This window comes from Schistocerca serialis, chromosome 7 (assembly GCF_023864345.2).
Source record: "Schistocerca serialis cubense isolate TAMUIC-IGC-003099 chromosome 7, iqSchSeri2.2, whole genome shotgun sequence".
Lineage (NCBI taxonomy): Eukaryota > Metazoa > Arthropoda > Insecta > Orthoptera > Acrididae > Schistocerca > Schistocerca serialis.
In genome coordinates this window covers 433,032,588-433,053,816 of record NC_064644.1, presented here as the reverse complement: position 1 = coordinate 433,053,816, position 21,229 = coordinate 433,032,588, and the positions used below count along the sequence as shown (strand labels likewise).

General features: G+C 37.4%; 1 protein-coding gene across 2 annotated transcripts in view; it reads right to left on the bottom strand.

Annotated features, from left to right (window-relative positions):
• Nucleotides 1-21,229, bottom strand: part of LOC126412455 (putative mediator of RNA polymerase II transcription subunit 26) — a 277,940-nt gene that overhangs the window by 7,621 nt on the left and 249,090 nt on the right. For both annotated transcript variants that reach the window (XM_050082064.1, XM_050082063.1), the window contains one exon: nucleotides 18,681-18,763. In XM_050082064.1, the coding sequence (XP_049938021.1) occupies nucleotides 18,681-18,763 (83 nt within the window). The remainder of the gene's footprint in view (nucleotides 1-18,680; nucleotides 18,764-21,229) is intronic.

Here is a 21,229-nt window from a genome sequence, read left to right as displayed (position 1 = left end):
CTATTTTATCCAGGTCATTCCTAATACTGTATCTTGGATTCATAGCCAGTCTGTTTCCTGCTGCCCCCACTATAATTACCTGATCTTCCTTCTCAAAGTCCCTGCACAGCTGCCCTAAGTTTTCTGTCACCTGGCTAAGGCTAGCACTTGGTTTCACAAAACTTGTGACCTGGTACCCTGCACTTAATTTCTCCTGAAGCTGCTGGCCCACACCCCTCCCATGACTGTTGCCTATAAGCAGAATTCTTCTTTTCCTATTCTAGTTTGATCCCGACCTGTCTTTTTTCTTTACACTAATATTCTGCTTCACCCTACTTTCAACTACATCTGGATGAGGCCCTTCCTACACTTCAGATGGCAAGCCAAACTGGTTTACTAATTGAATTTCTGGAGTTTTTTCAAGTGTTTCCCTTTTTCACCCTTTGCGTGCTACCTTTTCCCGATTCCCAGTCTCTTTTTCCTCCCCTGACCTACATAATTCCAAGTTCACATTTTCTAATTAAGCCTTAATGTCACAAGTTTTTGCCTCCTGTTCAGTGATTTTTCTGTCCTTTCTACATAGCCGACACTGCCATGGAAGAGTCTCATTTTCTACCCACATTTCCTCGCCACTACATTCGCCCCAATGAAACCATAACTTACAGTCTACAAAGAGCACCCCCTCTTTCAAATTTCTACGGCAACCACTACATTTTGTCACACATGGTTTGATAGATAAACTTAACACAAAAGCAGAGAATAAGTTGGCACAAGACCACAGTAGTTTCGTAACCTGTAGCCTACTAATCCTTAAATATACACTAATTTAAACAAACTTATAAACTTACTCCCGAAAGTTGTTCATTGAAAAACGAATACACAGATATGCCAGAGGGCAAGAAACTCACATTGTCAAAATGGAAATCGAGTAAGTGTGTCTAAACAGAAGGCTGCCTAATATGACATGTCACTTGTCTGGCTATGGACAAAGATATAATAAGTGTAACTAATCTTTAAAACCCAACTTGATACTTCACCGTAATCACACAGGTGCTACCTCTTGTCTGGCTCACTCTCCTTGTTATTTACTCCCTTAACAGTGTTTTCTCTTTCTTATTTATCAATTCCTCCTGTGCCAGGTTTCTTTATTTCAAATTCAGGTTTCAGTTACTTACAGCACATAGGGAGCTCAAAATATTCTGTGTACCTGAGTGGTATATAATTTCTTGATGCCTGTTCTCTGCATTTTTAAAGAAAATGTTCTTGTCTTACAGTAAATCAAACATCTTACAGGTCTCACATCCTGGCTGAAACTACAGGAGACAGGCAAAGTGGTATATAACTTGACAAGAAAAGAATTGCAAGACCTGGAGCACATCCACTCCTAGGAACCATCTTGTTATCAACCCAAATGTAACACAGAAGGCTTCAGCCATCAGGAAAATTTTGAACATCAATTAACTGAGAGAGAACAACAAAGCACTAATATTTTGTAACAATACGGGTCATGGCCTTCACTTACATATAGTAAGTAGCTATGTATGTGGTCAGAGATATATTTTACATTACATTCACATACCTGTAGCTAGCAGATGTGGCATGAGGGAAGGGATATGAGAAGGGCTCTGAGAGCAAGGAGGAGGCACTGTGTTATTGGTGGACACACTGTTGTTGGTGGCCATCACAGCAACATTTCTGTATAGTGTGAGACTAGCCAATGTGTGTAGTTTTCTGCACAACACAACCTTTTATTCAACATATCATAACAAATGTTCACAATATTTAACAGTTATTATTTTAAAAACTGCACCAGAACTTCATAATATGAAGCTGCTCACAACCTGAAGCATACAAGTTTATGTGATTACGGAGAGGTGCACACATCATGAGAGAGACATTAGAGGGCGACATACAGGGTGACCAGTAATAAAACATACAAACTGCAGGGACAGATTCTTGACTGGAAATGGAGAAAAAAGGCCTAGTGAAAATGTGTTTAGAATTGCAGCTTTGCCACAGTACATGGCACTGATGAATGAAAGTTACTGACCATATGCCATGTGTTCCTTGCGCACTGCAGACTGTGTAATTGGCACAGTGTACTGTAAGCAGTAGGATGGTCCGGTTTTCACGCCGGGAACAAGCCGAGATGGTGTTTGTGTATGGCCAAGTAGATGGAAACGGTCGAGAGGCAGCATGGTTATACCAAAACAAGTACCCTCACAGACACCAACCACATCATATAACATTTGAAGCCCTTTTTGGGTGTTTGTGTGACCATGAGTCCTTTTAGACAGATGAACATGCAAGGAGGTAGCAGATAGTGCATACACCAGATTTTGAGGACCGGGTTTTACAGGAGATTGAGAGAAACCTAGTAGAAGCTCTAGGCAAGTGGTCCACAAACATGATGTAAAGCCAAAGTTCGATTATGTATATCCTGCATGACAACCGCTACTGTCCGTATCACCTGCAATAAATGCAAGGATTATTGGCAGAAGATTTCTCTCTCTGTACTATGTTCTGGGACTATTTGTTGTCACATGCACACCATCCGTTCCTGGACACACGTTCACAAGACCTTTTTTCCCCCAATTCCAGTCAGGAACCCATCCCTGCAGTTTGTCAGTTTTATTTATGTTCATCCTTTATATGGAATGAACAGGCACGTGACTTACACTGTTTATAAAATGTAGCTCTGGGATGACTGAAAAAATCAGTGTAATTGTGCAAAAATGAAGAATTGTCATTCTCATTCCTCTTAATGGCCTATTTCGTGCTTTGTGAGGTATTCATGTGATTTTCTTTAGCTTCACAAAACAAGGAAGGGGGATTTTTTCTGCTGTCAGCATTCAGTTATGTTCCTAAACTTCATGCCTTTTTTGTTAGGAATTCTGAGAGATCTTGCATTTTCACTTGCACCTTCACCTCAGAATATAATGTTCACTGTATCAGCACCCTTCTCTCCATAGTAGTGAGATTATACGTTTTAAGTGTTTTGCTGTTGGCATAACGACTCAAGAGTTCTTTATCACTGTCACGAAAACATTAAAGAGTATCTCCTTGTCATTACATTATCTAGCATCATTACCAAGCTATATGATAATGTTACAAGAGATGATCACATTCCATCTTGAGGAATGTATATAAGAAGCAGACACTCTAGTACAACTATTCTGTTAAAGTGATAAAAGGAAAACAATCATCAAAAACAAAGAGAAGATAGGCGTAAATGAGTTAGCAACTAAATCAAGGCCACTATTATATCTCTTAAATTTAAGATCAAAGCCTTCAAATCATCTCATAATGGAATTGCATTACCTGTGCTTCGATACCAGAGTTGTTCTGCACAACAGTTTCACTTGTTTTATGTATTAAAGGTAAGCTAAATACTATTAGCTGTGTTGTAACATACTGCCTGATTAGTGTAAGTAATAGGTGTTTTATCCACTGAGCTAAAGTCCTCTGGTAACTGAGCTGTGACACTGGAAACTTCTGTGTTTGGTACAGGAATGTAATGATGGAATCTGTCTCAAAGTCAAGTTTCAGTTTGGTTTGTGAAAAGTTTTGTTTGTACAATGGACTTAATAAAATACTGTGTGCCACAAAGTTATTTATTTTAAATGCTTTACGATCAAAAGAAATTCATCCAAAGTTGATAGAGGATTATGAGAAGGGGGGGCTCCACTATTTTTGACAGCTAACCAATGGTGACTGAGTGTTTATGTTGCCAAATATTTCTTGGAGAAGATCAATGTGAAGGATGTCTGAAAAATGTAGCAACAAATGAAAAACATTGTGAAGTAGAATTTGCTATTTGGTGTTACAGGAGTATAACATACCCTGAAGGAGTATGAATGGTACATTTTAAATCATGAATTAACTGTGGGAAAGCTATATACCAGATTGATGTAATTGTCGTTTATTGTAGCCAATAAGCACATGTCAAAATGAATTTTTCAACAATGATTGGACTACTAAAAAAATACATTTGATTTTGTATTCCAATTTCGATGAATGATATTTGGGTTTACTATTTCACACCAGAAATTAAACAGTAATGTACAGCAAACATGACAGTCAACATCATCTGCTGGGAAGGTTAGAGGTAGAGGCTTTAATTATATCACGCAAAAGGGGATATTCTGGTTGATTACCAAGCAGTAAATGGTCCATATTATGTAATTCTGCTGGATCAACTGCACGAAAAAATTAGTAAGAAGTGAACTAGATCTAAAAATCATATTTCTGTATGACAATGCACTTGCTCATATACAGTATGTTTCACAATTCATATTACACAATTCTGGAGGTTGTAAAAGGGACTTAGTAGATCAAGTCAGGAAACAGTTCATTTCCATGTGACGAGGAGAACAACATACACAGATTTCACTCCTTTTTACTGTGATATTACAGCAGCTGTTTGATATGACAGCCACCAAGTTCGGTGCACACAGTGTACCTGCACAGCAAGTTAACATACACTCTCTCCAACATGCATGTTGTATGGCTAGTCAATTCTGCCACAACCAAGGTCCGTGCAACCACACCTTCCTCTGACGGGACAGGGGTCTCGTAAACAAAACTCTTCATGTGACCTCACAAGAACAAATTCAAGTGGGTAAAACCTGAGGATCTTGTTGGTCAAGCATGTGGTCTGCCTTGACCGATCCACCTGCCCCTGTAGGCTATGTTCAGATGCTTTCAGACACAAACTGCAAAATTACTGCTGTGCCACCACAGTGGAACCACAATTTGTGCCAAACGTCCAATGGCACATCTTCCAAAACCACCATCAGCACTTGTAGCAGGAATGTCAACTATCTGGCACCTGTTAGGTGGGGAGGAAGATGTACAGCCCAATCCCATGACCATCACAGACACGGATCCAAAGATGTGCTGAAATCTTCATGTAATGTGGCTTTGGGATTTTCTTGATGTGGGGCTATTTTGTGCGGTCAAAACACCTTCCTGTTGAAACACACTTCGTAGGTGAACAAAATTCACCTTGGTAACTGAGGAAAATCCACATAACGGTGCAAAAATGAAGTATGGGAATTGACATGTGGCACAAAATCTGCTGGGAACATGGCGTGTACCTTCTGAGGGTGATATGGGTGGAGATGCTGTTCATGCAGAACACGTCAAACAGATGGGTGAGACACATGCAAGTCACACGCAATGGCTCGAGTACTCATCAATTGGTTCTCTTCAACCTGATGCAGTACTTCCTCTTCCCATATGACAGTGTGCTGCCTTTCTGGAACACCACAGTTTGTTCTATCACTTGTGAATTTCCCACTTTTCCTGCAGCTGTTGTTTTACACTGGCAAACACGGGATGAGATGCAGTCACACAATTTGGAAAATAATCATGGTACAGACACTGAGCTTCTCTTCCGTTACAGTGAGCTTCACTGTAAACTAACAACATATTAGTGTACTCTGCAAATGTGTACTCAGGCATCCTGTTACAGCAGTATCAGTCACCACAATGTCAAATGATGCATCACCAGGATGCGTGAAAACAAGCAAATGGAAACAGAAGACATCACGTGACATTGTGTCATCATAACATTCATGAACGTGGGTAGTAAACCATAACAGGCGAACTACATTAAGGGGGGTAGGACGTCAAACGGGCCGACTTGGAGCAGGAGAGGCACCACAGGACATTTTAATTTCCACTGTCTATACTTTTACAAGTAAATTCATAAAACTTTGTCAGCACAACCAGGAAGGATTCAGGATTCACCCCTGTAGCAGCAGAAGTTCAAAAACATAACAAAATAATTTTTTTTACTTGTGAAATTTCATAATTTTTTCACTTACTATTGGCTGCATTTGTTGCTATAGGTACACTTTTCTTCATAAATAACAGAGACTGTTCGGTGGATTTTGCACAGCATACAAACCATACATACAGATGTCTGAAACTCTAGAATCTATTTAATTTATGAAAAAATAAATGAGCTGGTACGTTTTAAACTTTATGTTTAGAAAAAAAAATCAAATTTTGTAGTTAATTATCTCAGTTTTTACCACAGTTTTTAATAGATTTGGAAAATTCTAGAGTTTCATACACCTGTAAGTATGGTTTGTATGCTGTCCAAAATTCATCAAAGAATCTCTCTTACTTGTGAAGAAAAATGTACCTATAGCAACAAATGCAGCCAATAGTAAGTGAAAAAATTATGAAATTTCACAAGTAAAAAAAATTATTTTGTTATGTTTTTGAACTTCTGCTGCTACAGGGGTGAATCCTGAATCCTTCCTGGTCGTGCTGACAAAGTTTTATAAATTTACTTGTAAAAGTATAGACAGTAGAAAATAAAATGTCCTGTGTGCCTCTCCTGCTCCAAGTCGGCCCGTTTGATGACTACCCCAATTAAGAAACATCTAGCACATGATTGAGTAGCCCTGGTTTTCCTTGCAACATGGAAACGAACTGTTTCTGAACATGAATTCCTATTTAAAACTTGATCTACTAAGTGCCCTCTACAACCTTTAGAAGTGCGTAACATGAACTGCAAAGCATTCTGTATAATAACAATAATGAAGGATCTGAACAACAAATTGTTGGAATATACATACAATTTACCATATTTTACACCCTCTGACTTCCACTTACTAACACACTAAAGAACATCTTGAGACCGCAAAATGTTTGGAGCCCAATTAATATGCAAATGATAGGCTTGACTGAATGGTCTACAAACTTTCCTGAATCACAATCGCACTTCCGTTAAGGGAATATACTTACAATGATGGAGAAAGTGCGATGATCTAAAAACTGATACGCTGAAAAATAAGTGCACTTTCGACCTAACAAATACAGTCTTTCACCTTACCTCATGTTTCAGAAAGATTAAAGTCATATCCTTGCCATATGATCTGTCCAACAGGTCTTAATGCTCCACCAGATGCCACTGACAGTCTGCATCAACAGACTATATTATATGCTCAGAATTCACTGGACATCACCACTAAATGCATTCAGCATGATATGTATCTGAGAGTACATCATAACAGGCATGAGGCATCAATAGTATAGCCTTTTTCCTGTCAGTTGGAAATGACCAATGGCCTTGGGGTCACACAGGACACAATTACAGCAGTTAACAAGTTCAGTTATTCCATTGCATTTTTCACACAAGCTTCATCTGCCTAGGTCCATTGATAGTGAGATGCTTATAAAGTGGGCATTTCAGGAAATAACTAAATTCAATAATCACTGTGGTAGTTACTACTGTGAAGTTACCTCATAGGGACTAATGAAAGTTAAACCATACTGTACAAAGTGATCACCAGACATCCTTAACAATTACTAAACAAACCTTCTCCTGCAGCTGAGGTACAAGGATTGGTGACAAAACTATCCATCTAGAGGTGATACTTCAGTCGCTTTTTTAGGACTGTTGTTGATCACAAGAGCAGATGGGTAATGATGTAGCTGAAGGTGACATCACTAAATTTATTCAAACATTTTAGACAATAACCCTCTCCGCACACAGAAACAACTGCACATTTTCCTTATCAATATTATAAGGTCTCTATTGACAAAGCAAGGATTAGTGCAATACAGGTGAAACAAAAACCAAGCAAATCAGCTGGACAGTTCTGCTCAAAGACTTGACCTGTATCTTAGTCAAACAACTTTGGTTTCAACTGGTGCATTGGTTGCACTACACATCAAGTGATCCCAGAGCACAACAGTCTCTACTCACTGTGTACTAGGAAGGATGTAAGCAAATTCTGTCTTCAGTGTTATCGGAATTAAGTCAAAATCTAAAGCTGTATTAGTAGCAAAAGAAGGTTTCAAGTGTTGTTATTTTTTAATAAGTCAGCTGCCACCTTTGAAATGTAACAGCACTGGGAATCTGGAGACTTTTAACCACATTAGGTAATTCTGGTTGTTGATGAGCGGGCTTCACACAGTGGCAAAACTATCACATGCAAAATACTCACTTAAGTTTCAAAATGTGATAAATTACATTTTGTTATAAGTGATGCGTGTAAAAAAATTATCCGTATGACAACTTCACTTCTGGCTGCAAAGAGCAGCAAGCGAAAACACTTAACTGGAGGGAAACTGGCACTACAGTCATTTCTAATCGTTACTCACATTTTTTCTTTCTCCTCTCCACCAGACTGATTTCTATATAAGAAGAAATGCTCACTGCCCTATTTACTGAGTTATATTGTGAACACATTACAATATATAAGCCATATGACAAGTAGTAATGCAATGTAAATTGGATTCAACATATACACGTTTATTTATATATTACTGTTCATAATCTTGACACCTGGCACTGGAATATAGTGCGGGTCATATAGCCACATAGCTACAGAAAGTTGTAAACAACTCTAATTAATCATGTGCTTCAAGATTTGCAATGTAGTTTAAGCAGATTCCATAAATGGTGGAAGTAAGTATGAAATGGAAAAGGAAAAACACCCAAAAGCCTTAAACCATGGTACTACATAGTTGATCATCAACACTACCACTGCAGCAGATGGCTTACTGGCAGTTCCTAACTTAACCACTCGGACACATCGGGGTTACGCAAGATATGTTCTTCAGAAAGTCTCTGTGTGGAATGCAACATCTATGACCTATGCTAACATTACTTCTCTCTACGCTATTAAGTCCTTGACTGTTGGTGATAACTTGTTGAATCTCTAGAACCAGAGTTCTAGGATACCCCACATCACCTCAAAACAATATACAGAGGTAGACAACTATTTTCTTTGAAAAATATCACTATAATTTAGTAAATATTAAACACATGACGTGTGCCAATACCAGACAAACAGCAACTACTTATTATAATATAGTATGTGCCAGCATACCCAAATTACCAACTTTTCTTTCTAATTTATACGATCAAACTTAGCTGACATAAGCACGAGTAACATTAAGCAGTATAGAGGTAGTTCATTTGTTAATAAAACACATAGATTAACATTCTACGATTTCCTTATTTTTGTTAATCTATATCTTGACTCATTCCACATTCATGAAGACTCTCCTTCATGGGCAACTATGGAGTACAATGAATGAATGAAATGAATAAATATCAATAATGGCAAAAAGAAGAATCCCCAATCATATGAACCAAAAAGCAAAGAAAACATATATCAGCCAAAACTAATCTTACTGGAAACAGAAGACTACCTAAAACACACTGCACATACGCAACACGACATGTACCGTAATATATTACTAATGGGAATTCTAATACAATGGTTTTATGATGAAAATAAACAATAAAGGCTAAAAAGATCAGTGATATAAACCATTTGATCAAGCCTAGCACTTCTCTTAGTTTGCATACAGAATATTAACACTGGAGAATAATTAAATACGTCCTACACTTTTTACGATTTTCTCAAACATCTCAAAAACTGCAGCATCTAGAGAAGACATTTCCCAGTTCAAAATTAAACTATATTATATTTCCTACCAAAAATATCCTATTAATTTTTTATATCCTATTCATGTTTTTTCTCATCAGGACTAACAGTTTCGACGTTGCAGGAGATGCAATATCTCACATTACCAGGTGTAGAAGTATGGAACTGGAATTTGATTGCAATAACTATTAAACAATATTTTATTCAAAATAATCTCCATTGCTATTTATACATTCCTCCTACCTCTCTAGCAGGCTATGAATGGAATGCCAAAAAAAAAACAGTTCTTTTGATACGAACCAGTCAACAAGCCATTTTCACACATTTTCATATGAATTGAAGCGTTGTTCAGTGAGAGCGTGTCCCAGTGATGCAAATGTATGATAATCAGAGGGAGCCAAATCTGGAGAATAAGCCACATGCCCCAGTATTTCTCAAATGAACGCCTCGATCATTTCCCTCACCCATTTTGCTGTGTGTGATGGGGCATTATCATGGAGCAATATGACTTTTTGTTGCCTTTTTTCGTATCATTTGCTTTTGGTAGCGATCAGTGTTAACAGTTTCACCAGATTTTTAGAAGCTCGTAATAGATGACACCCTTCTGATCCCACCAAACACAGAGAATTGTCTTCTTTCCTAAGCGATTTGGTCTTGTAGAGGATTTCGATGGTTTGCCTAGATTCACCCATGATTTGCAACACTTAGAATTCTCAAAAAATATCCATTTTTCATCGTATGTCACTATTCGATGGAGAAACTACTTTCTTTTGTATCTGGTGAGCACCATTTCACAAGTGGTCTTTCGATTTGCTTGCTGTCTTTCATTCAATTCACGCAGAACCCATTTTCCCACTTTCTACACCTTTTCCATAGCTTTAAACCGAAGAGGAACGGCTTTCTGCATCACATTCAATTGTTCCACGTGTTCATATTGAGTCTGAGTATCATCTTCATCCAATAAGGCCTGCAATTCACTGTCTTCCAACTTTTTTGGTGGTTTTCCGCGCTCGTCGTTTCTTGTGTCAAAATCACCACTTTTGAATTTTTTGAACCACTCAAAACACTGTGTTTTTCCAAGATCATGTCCACCGAAAGCTTCGACAAGCATTCAATGTGACTCTGCAGCAGTTTTCTTCAGATGATAATAGGAAACCAATTGTAGTTCGTAGGCACAAAACTCGGTCTGTTTACGGGTTTGGAATGGATACCGATGTATGGAACTTGGGTTACTGTGTGTTGACATTCGTCGTCAGCTGTTACAGGAAGCAGATGGCAATGCAGACGCAGTCTCACAGGCCCTACACTGACAGCTAGCACCATCTAGAGGGAAGTTCCAGTTTCATGCTTCTACACCTGGTACTAGGTGTTTTAATGGTATAAAATTCATGTTTATTGATAGATCAGGTGGGTTAGAGCCAATATTAAAAGTGTGTGCCACATTTACATGCAGTAGAGCTGTATTAAGGGATGAATTGTGTACTAATGGAGCAATAGTGTAACAGGGCGGAAAGGCGGAGGTGAAGGTTAGAAGCATGAGGGGAAAGTAGGTCATGCTGTCCATCCTTCACAGGTACACAAAATAAAGAAAGAGCAGGCAATTTCCCAATCTCTGTACAGTGTTACACATTACTACACAAAAAAGTGATTCTTAGTTATCATGTATGGCAGCTGTACCATTCCCCCAGGAAAGGTAACTTCCTCCACCATGAGTGCTGCTTAATTGCCAGTTTAGAGGCAGACTATATCTCCAAAGCATTTCCTGTCCAGTTCTCTTATGTAAATAGGCAAATTAACTTCACTGAGCTCATGTTTGTATAGTGGAATTTATCAGTTTATTAAGTGAGTACTTGGTTGTAGTTTTAAGTGAGCTTCCATGTAAAATATGTTTCTACAAGCCCTGGCTGAGAAGTGCTTAATCTGCAAGTGGGGCATTATCAGTGACTTATGTATAGTTGGTAGAAAAGAGGATGGATTGATAAATGTGGCATCTTGCTGCTTGCTGTCATTGACAGTGTATTATAAAGCCATGTAACCATGTTGTAGTCACTTGGGTGTATATCAATGAATGACTGGAAAGTTACTGCACTTCTCTCACCATTAATTGTGTTACTGGCACACTATATAAATCTGTTCCATTCAGGAACTGCAGGCACTTTGAGAATGGGCTGCACTGAGTGGAGCAACTCATCACACAACCACAGTATATCTTGCAAGGTGGGTATCAATAAGTCTGACGGAATAGGACTGATAATGTTTAAATCTACAACAGTAATCTGCTGTAATACACTGCTTGAATTGTATTGAAATATCGGATGTTCCACAACACCTAGGTGATGTACTTTGTTACAGAGGCAGCCAATCTAAGCCTCTGGAGCTCTTCAGATGTTGGGTGAGCTGAGACTAGCGTGATGCTTTTGAGCTGCACAAAATATTCCAGCCATTGATAGAGACAATGAAGTCAATATTGCTGAATATATATTGGCAACATGTTAAACTAGGAGTCAGCTCCTCAGTGTGACAGTGTGTTGACAGCTTCAGCTGTTGAGTTTCTTTGTAGCTCGTTTAACAATTGTAGATAAATACTCACTTATTTGAAAGTAGCTGCACTACCTAAACACAAGTTCTGTGAAGTTATTTTGTCTACAGACATGAGATAACTGAACAGGAAATGGGGGGAAGGTGTAGTCCGCCTGTAAAATGAAAGGCGAGCAGCACATGTAGAAAACGCAATGCTGTTTAATTTTACACTGGGAAACATTTTTATTCGAAGATGCGGCTTTTGATTTCGTCAGGGTTTTCTTAAAAATAAAAAAAAAAAAATAAAAAATTAAATTTAAAAAAAAACCTCCCACCCACCCACCCACACACACACACACACACACACACAACATTAAATCCACGAGCACCCCTACTCTCGCAACCCACTGGTCAAGACATTTAGTAAGTTAATCATTACACTCTGCATTACCCATGAACAAAAATTTGCAACTACACGACTTGGTTCCTCTAATTTTCCTTTGCTGACTGCTGGATATTTTCATAGCCAAAAATAGGGCGGAATTTTTGGCGTAAAACTGTAAGTAGATTTGGACATGTTCCACATCCAAGAGGATCTCCTCACTCAGCACGGAGCTATGTAACGAAAAACTAATCTAATCTTGGCACACTGATACCTCCTGAGGATCTTTCTAGGCATCAGTCACAGATTCTTTTTATGTTCACAGAGTCATTATTAGGATTCCATTGTTGTACACTACTTCTCCAACAATACTGCTATAGGAAACACCGCATCTGCAATACATCGGTTCATTTTGATTCCATGTAGCTCTTGACTGCTATTCAATTGTTTCATCAGCCTCTCATAAATGAACCCTTCAATATATTTATATATATGACTAATGGTCAAGATTTCTGCAGGTCTTAAATTGTATCCTTTTCCACATCTGAAGAAAGAGTAACACACTTCGCCAGTCTCCTGGATTATGATGTTACAATGCATACAACTGATATTACTCTATATGGATACAATTTATAAAGGTCTGTGTGGCATTAATATAATTATTTGTGTTGGTCCCATATGAGGAAGTTCTGCCTTTAGTTTAACACTTTACAATATACAAAGAGGACAGTACCAAAATGACTCTTCGTCTCCATAATATTACAAAGTGCATTGGGATTTTAAATCTGCCCACCTGCGGGTTGTTTTTATTATTATTTATTTGATGGCCTTCATTGGACCACTCTAGTAAAAAATACAAAGTTATAAACAAGTTGTTACACAGGGATAAAATTTGGCTCAACAATAACTTAATATGATATTTAGGTAATATAATTATTAGAGTCTATTCTTATATGAAAGGTGTTTTGCTCTTCTGTCTGCCCAATATTTCTTCATTCTTTCAGATATTTTCTTTCTTTCTTCATCCAAGACCACTCTTCCTGTACGCCTTTTATTAATTTTCATTTGTAGTCTGGTTTGCAGTATTCTGGTTTTTTCTGTCTTGTTTTTTAGGTCATCTACTGTAATTTGGAGTTCTTTTATATCTTCCTTAATTTCTGTGATCCATTTAATGTCGCTCTTGCTATTCCACAATTTTTGTATTATTATTTTTACTAATTCTGTTTTCTGGAGTTCTCATCAGATGTCCAAAGAATGAGATGCGTTTCTTCCTGATCGTGTTCATGACTGGTTCTGGTTTCTTATATACTGTTTCATTTGATGCTATTCTCCAATGTCCATTTATTTTATACTGTTTATTTATACATGTCCTAATTATTCTTCTTTCTATTTTTAGTATTCTGTCAATTTCTGCTGTATTTGTTGTTTTGAAGATAGTTTCAGCTGCATACATTATTTCTGTTTGTGTAACTGTTTTATAGTGTTTTAATTTTGCATCTATAGATAGGCTTTTTTTGTTGTATGTAGTTTTGGTAATGTAATTTGCGTAGTTCAGTTTTTTAATTCTATTCTGCCATGATGGCTTCTCATTTAGATTGTATGTTATTATTTCGCCTAAATATTTAAATTTATCATCAATTTTGATTTCCTGTTCTCCTATTGTAATTTTGTTTGCAAGTGGTGGATCAGTTAGCATAATCTCCGTTTTTTCAAATGATATTCTAAGGCCTACTTCCTCTGCTATTTCTTGTAGCGATTTCACTTGTTGCCTGGCTTCTTGAATGGTGTTGGCTAGGAGAGCAAGATCATCAGCGAATCCCAAGCAGTTTAAGCTAATATCATCTTTTGCACTTCCAATTCTTATAATCTTTGGATTGTCCTTGTACCATTCTCTCATTATGTATTTGAGTGCACAGTTGAACAGTAATGGTGATAGGCAGTCACCTTGTCTTAAGCCAGTTTTTATGAGGAATCGTTCCGAAATTTCTCCTCTAAACTTCACTTTTGATTTGGTGTTGGTTAGAGTGAGTTGTATTATTTTAATTAGTTTTGGATGGAGTCCAAGTTTTCTATAAATTTTTAATACTGAAGGTCTGTGGAGACAGTCATATGCCTTCTTAAAATCTACAAATGTTATTGCCAGAGATTTGTTCCATTTCTTGTAGTATGCCTTAATCAATTTTAAACTAATTATCTGCTCTGCGCAGCTTCTCCCTGGTCTGAAGCCTCCCTGATACTCCCCTAACTCCTGTTCTAATTGCTCCTTGCTTCTTTCATATAGGATCTTGGATAGAATTTTGTATGTGCAATCTATGAGAGAGATTCCTCTGTAGTTGTCTGGGTTGCTCTTATCTCCCTTTTTGTGTAGTGGGTGGATGATAGCTGTGGTCCAATGTTCGGGGAATCGTTCTGTTACCCAAATTTTTGTTAGAGCCATGTGTAAGGAGGTCTTGACTGTGTCAATTGCATATTTCCACATTTCAACAAAAACCTGATCTTCTCCACATGCCTTATAATTTTTTTGTTCTTTAAGAATTTTTTCTACTTCTTGGAAAGTTGGAGGGTCTAGTTTGTTAGGTTTGGTTTTATTGGGGTATTTATGTTAATTTGTAAGGGTTCTTTGGGTTCCTCCCAATTCAGAAGTTTGTTAAATGCTTTTGCCATGATTTCTGCATTTTCCTTGTTACTGTGTGTCATTCTTCCATCTTCATCTTTTAGTATTAGTGTAGGGGCCTCACATTGTTGTAGTTGTTTCCCAAAGACTTTATAGTAGTTCCTGGAGTTGGTTTTATGATGTTGATGGCATTATCTTCAGTTTTATGTGTTTGAAACTTTAACCATGCTTGGTGTCTATCTTCATGGAATTTGTCACATTCTGATGTCCACCATGCATGTTTCCTTCGGGGGTTCAAGGGAGCTAGATTCTCTGCTTCTCTTTTAAGATTAGGCACTAGTTGTTCTAGATCATCTGTTAATTTGATGGTTTGTGTTATTTGTTGGTATTAATTATTTTTAATTAGCTGATGTGGGTCAAACCTCCTTTTTATTTTATTAGTTTTTCCGGTCCTCTTCTTTAACGGAGTGAATTTGATTTTAATTTTAACTATATAATGGTCTGAGCCTGTGTCTACTCCTCTCAGTACTTTAACATTGTGGATCTCCTTATGAAAATTTTTGTCCATACAGACATGGTCTCCCCCTTCCTCCAGTCTGGATGTTTCCATGTTTTAAGTTTACTTGGCTTCCTCTTAAAGTATGTTGATTTAGATATAAGGTTGTGTTGTCTGTAGAGTTCTACAAGTCTTTGACTGTTTTTGTTCGTAAATTTATGTGGACTCCATTTTCCAATTATATCTTTATATTTTCTTTCTTTTCCAAACTGAGCATTGAAATCTCCCAATAAGATTTTTACATTGTTTTTATTTACTCTGTTCACAGTTTGTTCTAGAAGGTCCCAAAATTTATCTACCTCTTCCTTTGTTTTTGTTAAACAATTTTTTTCATTTGTTGGGGCGTGAGCATTTATTATTGTATAGGTTTTATTCATTGTTTTAAAGCTTAGAGTCGCAATTCTTGGTGATACTGCTTGGAAATCCATTACTGAATCTATTATTTTTATGTTTACTAAAAACCCTGTTCCAAACTGGGGACATTGTTTCATTTCCCACGGTCCTGGTTTCCCATTATAAATTCTGTGTCCTTGTAATTCGAATTGGTCCTCTGTGGTGTTTCTCATTTCTTGGATCCCTGTTATTAAATTTTTTTGTTTACTTAGTTCATCTGTGAGCTCCTTGAGTTTTCCGGTCTGAAGTAGTGAGTTTATGTTGTGTGTTGCTATATAATTTATTTGCTCATGTTTAATCTTCTTTTTGTGTTTCAGTGTGCATTTTGATGGTTGCAAACGCTCTGATTCGTTGCTGTCTTCTAGCTGACTACCCACCGAATCCGATGTAGCCTTTTCCTGCCTTTTTGAGCAGGATGGTGGAATTTTTTTCCTAAAAGACCTTTCCATTTTTGACTTTCGAAGGTTGTCAACCTTAGTTGGAGCAAGCTCCGATTTACAACTGCGGTTGTTAACCGCAGAGGGTGTGTTTGGTCCGGGAAAGCTATTTTATTTCACTCAAGTCCACCAGTAAACCGGTGAGGACTTCCCTATCCGCTACCTGGGATGCACCACGTAGGAGTTTTGATTTACCAATTTCTAAATAGAATTTTCTTTCTTGTAAAATTAAATAATGACTAAGTTTTCAGGATGAATGCCTCTTGGTCTCCTCTATGAAAATGCAAAGCAGTTGTAGCTCAATGCAAAACTATTCTCAGAGAGAGAGAGAGAGAGAGAGAGAGAGAGAGAAATTCGTACTATGTAATAAGATTAAAATCCTGAAAGAGGTGGAATTCAAACAAGATTGAGGAAAAATGAGAAGACTTGGAGAAAGAAAGGAAAGAAACCGCCAAACTTATAACAGAGAAGACAGAAGTAGACTGAAAATGGTGGAAGAAGAGTTCAAAAACACCACCACCAGGCAGTTTTTCAGAACATTCATAGAGAAGCTATAACAAACAAAAAGTCTGTGCTTCGGGCAAATGGGTGGAAAGTTATTAACAATGAAAAAAAGTACCAGCTCTTGGCAGAGTATTTTGAAGTGCTGATGAACAGCAAAGGGCCTTGGGAAAGACTGGATGCTCAGAAACACGCCCATAATAATTTAGAGCCAAAATCACCAAGCCTTGCTAAAATCAGGAAAACAATTAAGGAGCTCAAGGACAATAAATCACCAGGTGAAGATATAATTGTGATGGAGTGTGGAAGATTGGGGGGCAAGTTGATAGAATACACCACCTCAAAGAAGAAAAACTGAAAAGATACCAGAAGACTTGAAGTGTGTGGTCTCACTTGCTTTCATTTGCTTACGGTGGTCTCTCCCAAGTTCTGGTGAAAAAGTTGAAGAGTAGCCTGATCACCTCATTGAAGAATATCAGAATATCAAGTTGGTTGCCGAAAAGGCAGATGACATGTGGAACAGATATTCAATCTCAAGTGCATTCTGAGAACTAGAAAACTAAGAAGCCAGAATGCATTAGCTATTTTTGTCAATTTCAAAAAAGCATACGGCTCGATTGACAGACAAACTTTATTTAGGGTTTCATAGGAATTCAGAATTGAAGAATGGGGTGAATCATGAAACAAACCCTCAGAGACACCATCTCAAAAGCTAAGCTTTTTAGCGAAATCTCTGAGCTTTTTGAAATAAAGGCACACATCCGGCAAGGCAATGGATTATCTCCAATGCTTTTCAGTATCATCCTGGAGAAAACAATGAAAACCTTGGAAGATGCTCTGAAGTTAGAAGAAACAAGTGTTATATACCTTGGGAAGAGACGAAAAAAACCTGCTGTTCACCTTTTAGTCAGAAACTGGAACGATCTGCAAAGAATGTTGAAGATCTTGCATTAAATCAGTGGAAAAACATGTTTCAAAGTTTCGAATGAAAAGACAGAACATAGAGAGAAGAATTACTTGGAGGTAAAATATGGGAAGATTAAAAACACAGACAAATTTAAATACTTAGAATGGATTCAACCCAACGGACTGGGCAAAAAGATAGTCAAAGAAGAGCCAGAAAAGTAGAACTTGCTTGCAAACTAACACAGAGCAGGTACAACCAATGACCATTATCCTACATGCCAAACATCGGGCACTATAATTCAGTTATAAAACTGGAAGGGCTCAATGTTTTGGAGTGCCTTATTTTAAATAGAAAGGGATAGTTGCTCAACCTGAAAAGAAGGAAAGAAAGAATAAGAAAAATGAGGAGATCACAAGTATACCAAAAATGTAGTGACAATAGTTGACATTTTACAAACACATAAGTATGGACGAAAACCTACACACAAAAATATCTTCATTTATCTAACATCACTAAAGTCCACCTCCAAATGGGCAGAAGAGCTCAAAAGAGATGCACAGGAAACGGGTATTACACTAGAGATCATCCAAACCAGAGAAGCATTCATTAGCAAAGACTACAGCATAAAACCACTAAGGAGAAGGTCCATACACTACATTTCCAAAGAGGAAAGAAAGAAAAGGAGTGAAAGAATGAAGAGGTCTGGGTACAGAAAAGAAAGGCCAAGAAGCCTTAAGTTCTATATTGTCCATACTGTGAAAAACAAAAAATCTTTGTGGGTAGGACACATTAACACCTGGCATTCAAAATAAAAATAAAAGGTACAGCATAACTAGACTTCTGATCTCACATCACAACATAAAAACCACAACTATGGCATTTCTGACTTTTAGAATTTACATAACAAACAGATCAAGGTATGTAGCGGTGTAAGAGCACAAACAAATTACAGTGATGCATGACTATCTTTACCTGCTGCTGGGCTGTTATCGTCACAACCTGGTTCGCAGGCACAGTCGCTCCTGCAAGACTTGCAGATGCAATATGACCGACTCCTGCAATTAAAATCAAAGCATTATTAATATCACAACAATATTAATGGATAAACAGTAATTCTAAGTGTCACTTGCATTTTAACACGTTTTTGTAACATCTACATTAGTGTAACATAAAAGTACAAATGCAGTATGTCATTTTCCTAATTCTAATTTTCTAATTCAGTAAAAAAGTATTTTTTCACACCAGCACTGCATCTTCACTGAATTTTTCGCCACATAATGTCTACTTTACACGTTACAACATGTGAAAGTCACGTGAAGAGAAACCAAGATTGAAAAATATGTGTTCTATGGTTACAGACAGATGCCATAACTGTTTACTGTGATAGGAAGCATTCTGGCCAACAGCAATATGCAGCATTCATTACTCTCCTGTAATGAAATGTCTCTCTTTCACCTTCTTTTTCAAAATTTCATGTCCATGGTCTTATTTTCTGGTGTTTAGTCTCCTCAGATGTGGCAATTTATCATAAACATGCTCTCTCAAATCAACTTGAAATCCGCCAACAGATATCCAGAATGGCATTTCTCTGAATCGCACTGAAGATATTGGGACCCATATCAATGACATGTTGCAACAACTGAGCTGTTTCCTGGAAACCTCAAGCCTACCTTTAACAAAATCCTTGTGTGAGCGCCATCATTACTGGTTTCCAAATGGCAACAATGTAGTCATTAATGACGAAAACAATATTTGTGGACTTTGCTTTCAGCACAATCACAGCCACTGTGAAATTTTTAAGCCCATTCAATTGCCTACATCTTTAAAATCTGCAACCATAGACAAAATTTCTGATGGTTTAATACCATCCCTCAGCCAGAAATAAACAATAAAGGTTTTCCACAACAAACTGATGTGCATTCTGGTCACATATAGGAACAACAGCTGTCTTGGAATGATGCAAATGCTAACAACTTCCAAATATATATATATATATATATATATATATATATATATATATATATATATATATATATATATATATATATATATATATATATATATATATATATATATATATATATATATATGTCTGCTTGTGTCTGTATGTGTGGATGGATATGTGCGTGTGTACAAGTGTATACCTGTCCTTTTTTCCCCCTAAGGTAAGTCTTTCCGCTCCCGGGATTGGAATGACTCCTTACCCTCTCCTTTAAAACCCACTTCCTTTCGTCTTCCCCTCTCCTTCCCTCTTTCCTGATGAGGCAACAGTTTGTTGCGAAAGCTTGAATTTTGTGTGTATGTTTGTGTTTGTTTGTGTGTCTATCGACCTGCCAGCGCTTTTGTTCGGTAAGTCACCTCATCTTTGTTTTTATATATATATATATATATATATATATATATATATATATATATATATATATATATATATATATCCTTCCCTTACCAAATTTACCACATGAATGGCATGGAAGTCCACTTTAAATTTGAATGGCTCTCATTTACTGTCATCAAACAGGTGATCATATTTCTCTCTCTGAACATAATTTTCATGAGGTAGCATCTTGAGTTACTGTCCCATCTCAATATTCTAATTGTTCAAGGAAGAAGAAAATTTCTTAACAGTTTCATGTCCATCGATGAGCATATTAGGCATTTGCTAACTGTTCCAAAAGTTCTAGCAGAGATAACTTCCATTAAACTGTACAGGTTATCAAAAACAATGCCCAACCATTTTATAAAACTTTTTATTTTATTTTAATTTCCTTTCTTTTTTAAAAGTTTCATATTATCCACAGACCTTATCCTCAGAAGGATTCTGGGAACGCCACATTGTAGCGCTGATGCGTATAGAAAATTTTTGTACACATAAAATCTAGTCTGACCTATGAAATTAGTGTTATTTCAGTTTCACATAAGTAAACCATTGAAATTTTACTGACCCATAAGGTTCTTTTCATATGAGTGACATTCCCTGCTATGGAAGGGAGAAGGGAACTGGTGGAAGAATGCTTCTATTGGAGAAAAAAAAAAAAAAAATTGGCGAATATGGTCCTGTTTAAAAGACTGACCGGAAAGTCGGGTACCAGCGGCCTCATTCCACCTTCCTCAGCACCTTTAAAGATTTTCACAAAAATTCTGGCATGCAAACATATCTGTGCTTTTTCATGTTGAGAGGATGAGACAGTGGCAGTGGGAAAGAGACAGGAAAGAAATAAAAACTTGAAGATAATAGTGGTTGTGGTATACAAACACCAAAGGAGACAAGAGCAGTGTGAGAGACAGAGAGGGACACAATGGCAGTGGAACATAGTTAACAGTTAGAGGAAAAGAGTGAAGGGAACAGCGCCAGTGGGAGAGGAATAAAGAGACGGAGAAAGCAGATCGTGAGAGACAGTGATAATGAGAGATGGAGTCTATTGCAATGACAATGAGGAAGAGTGTGGTAGCGGCAGTGACAAGAGAGAGCAGCAGTGGAATAAATGATATTGCAGCAGTAAGAGAGAGCAAAAGGGAGACAG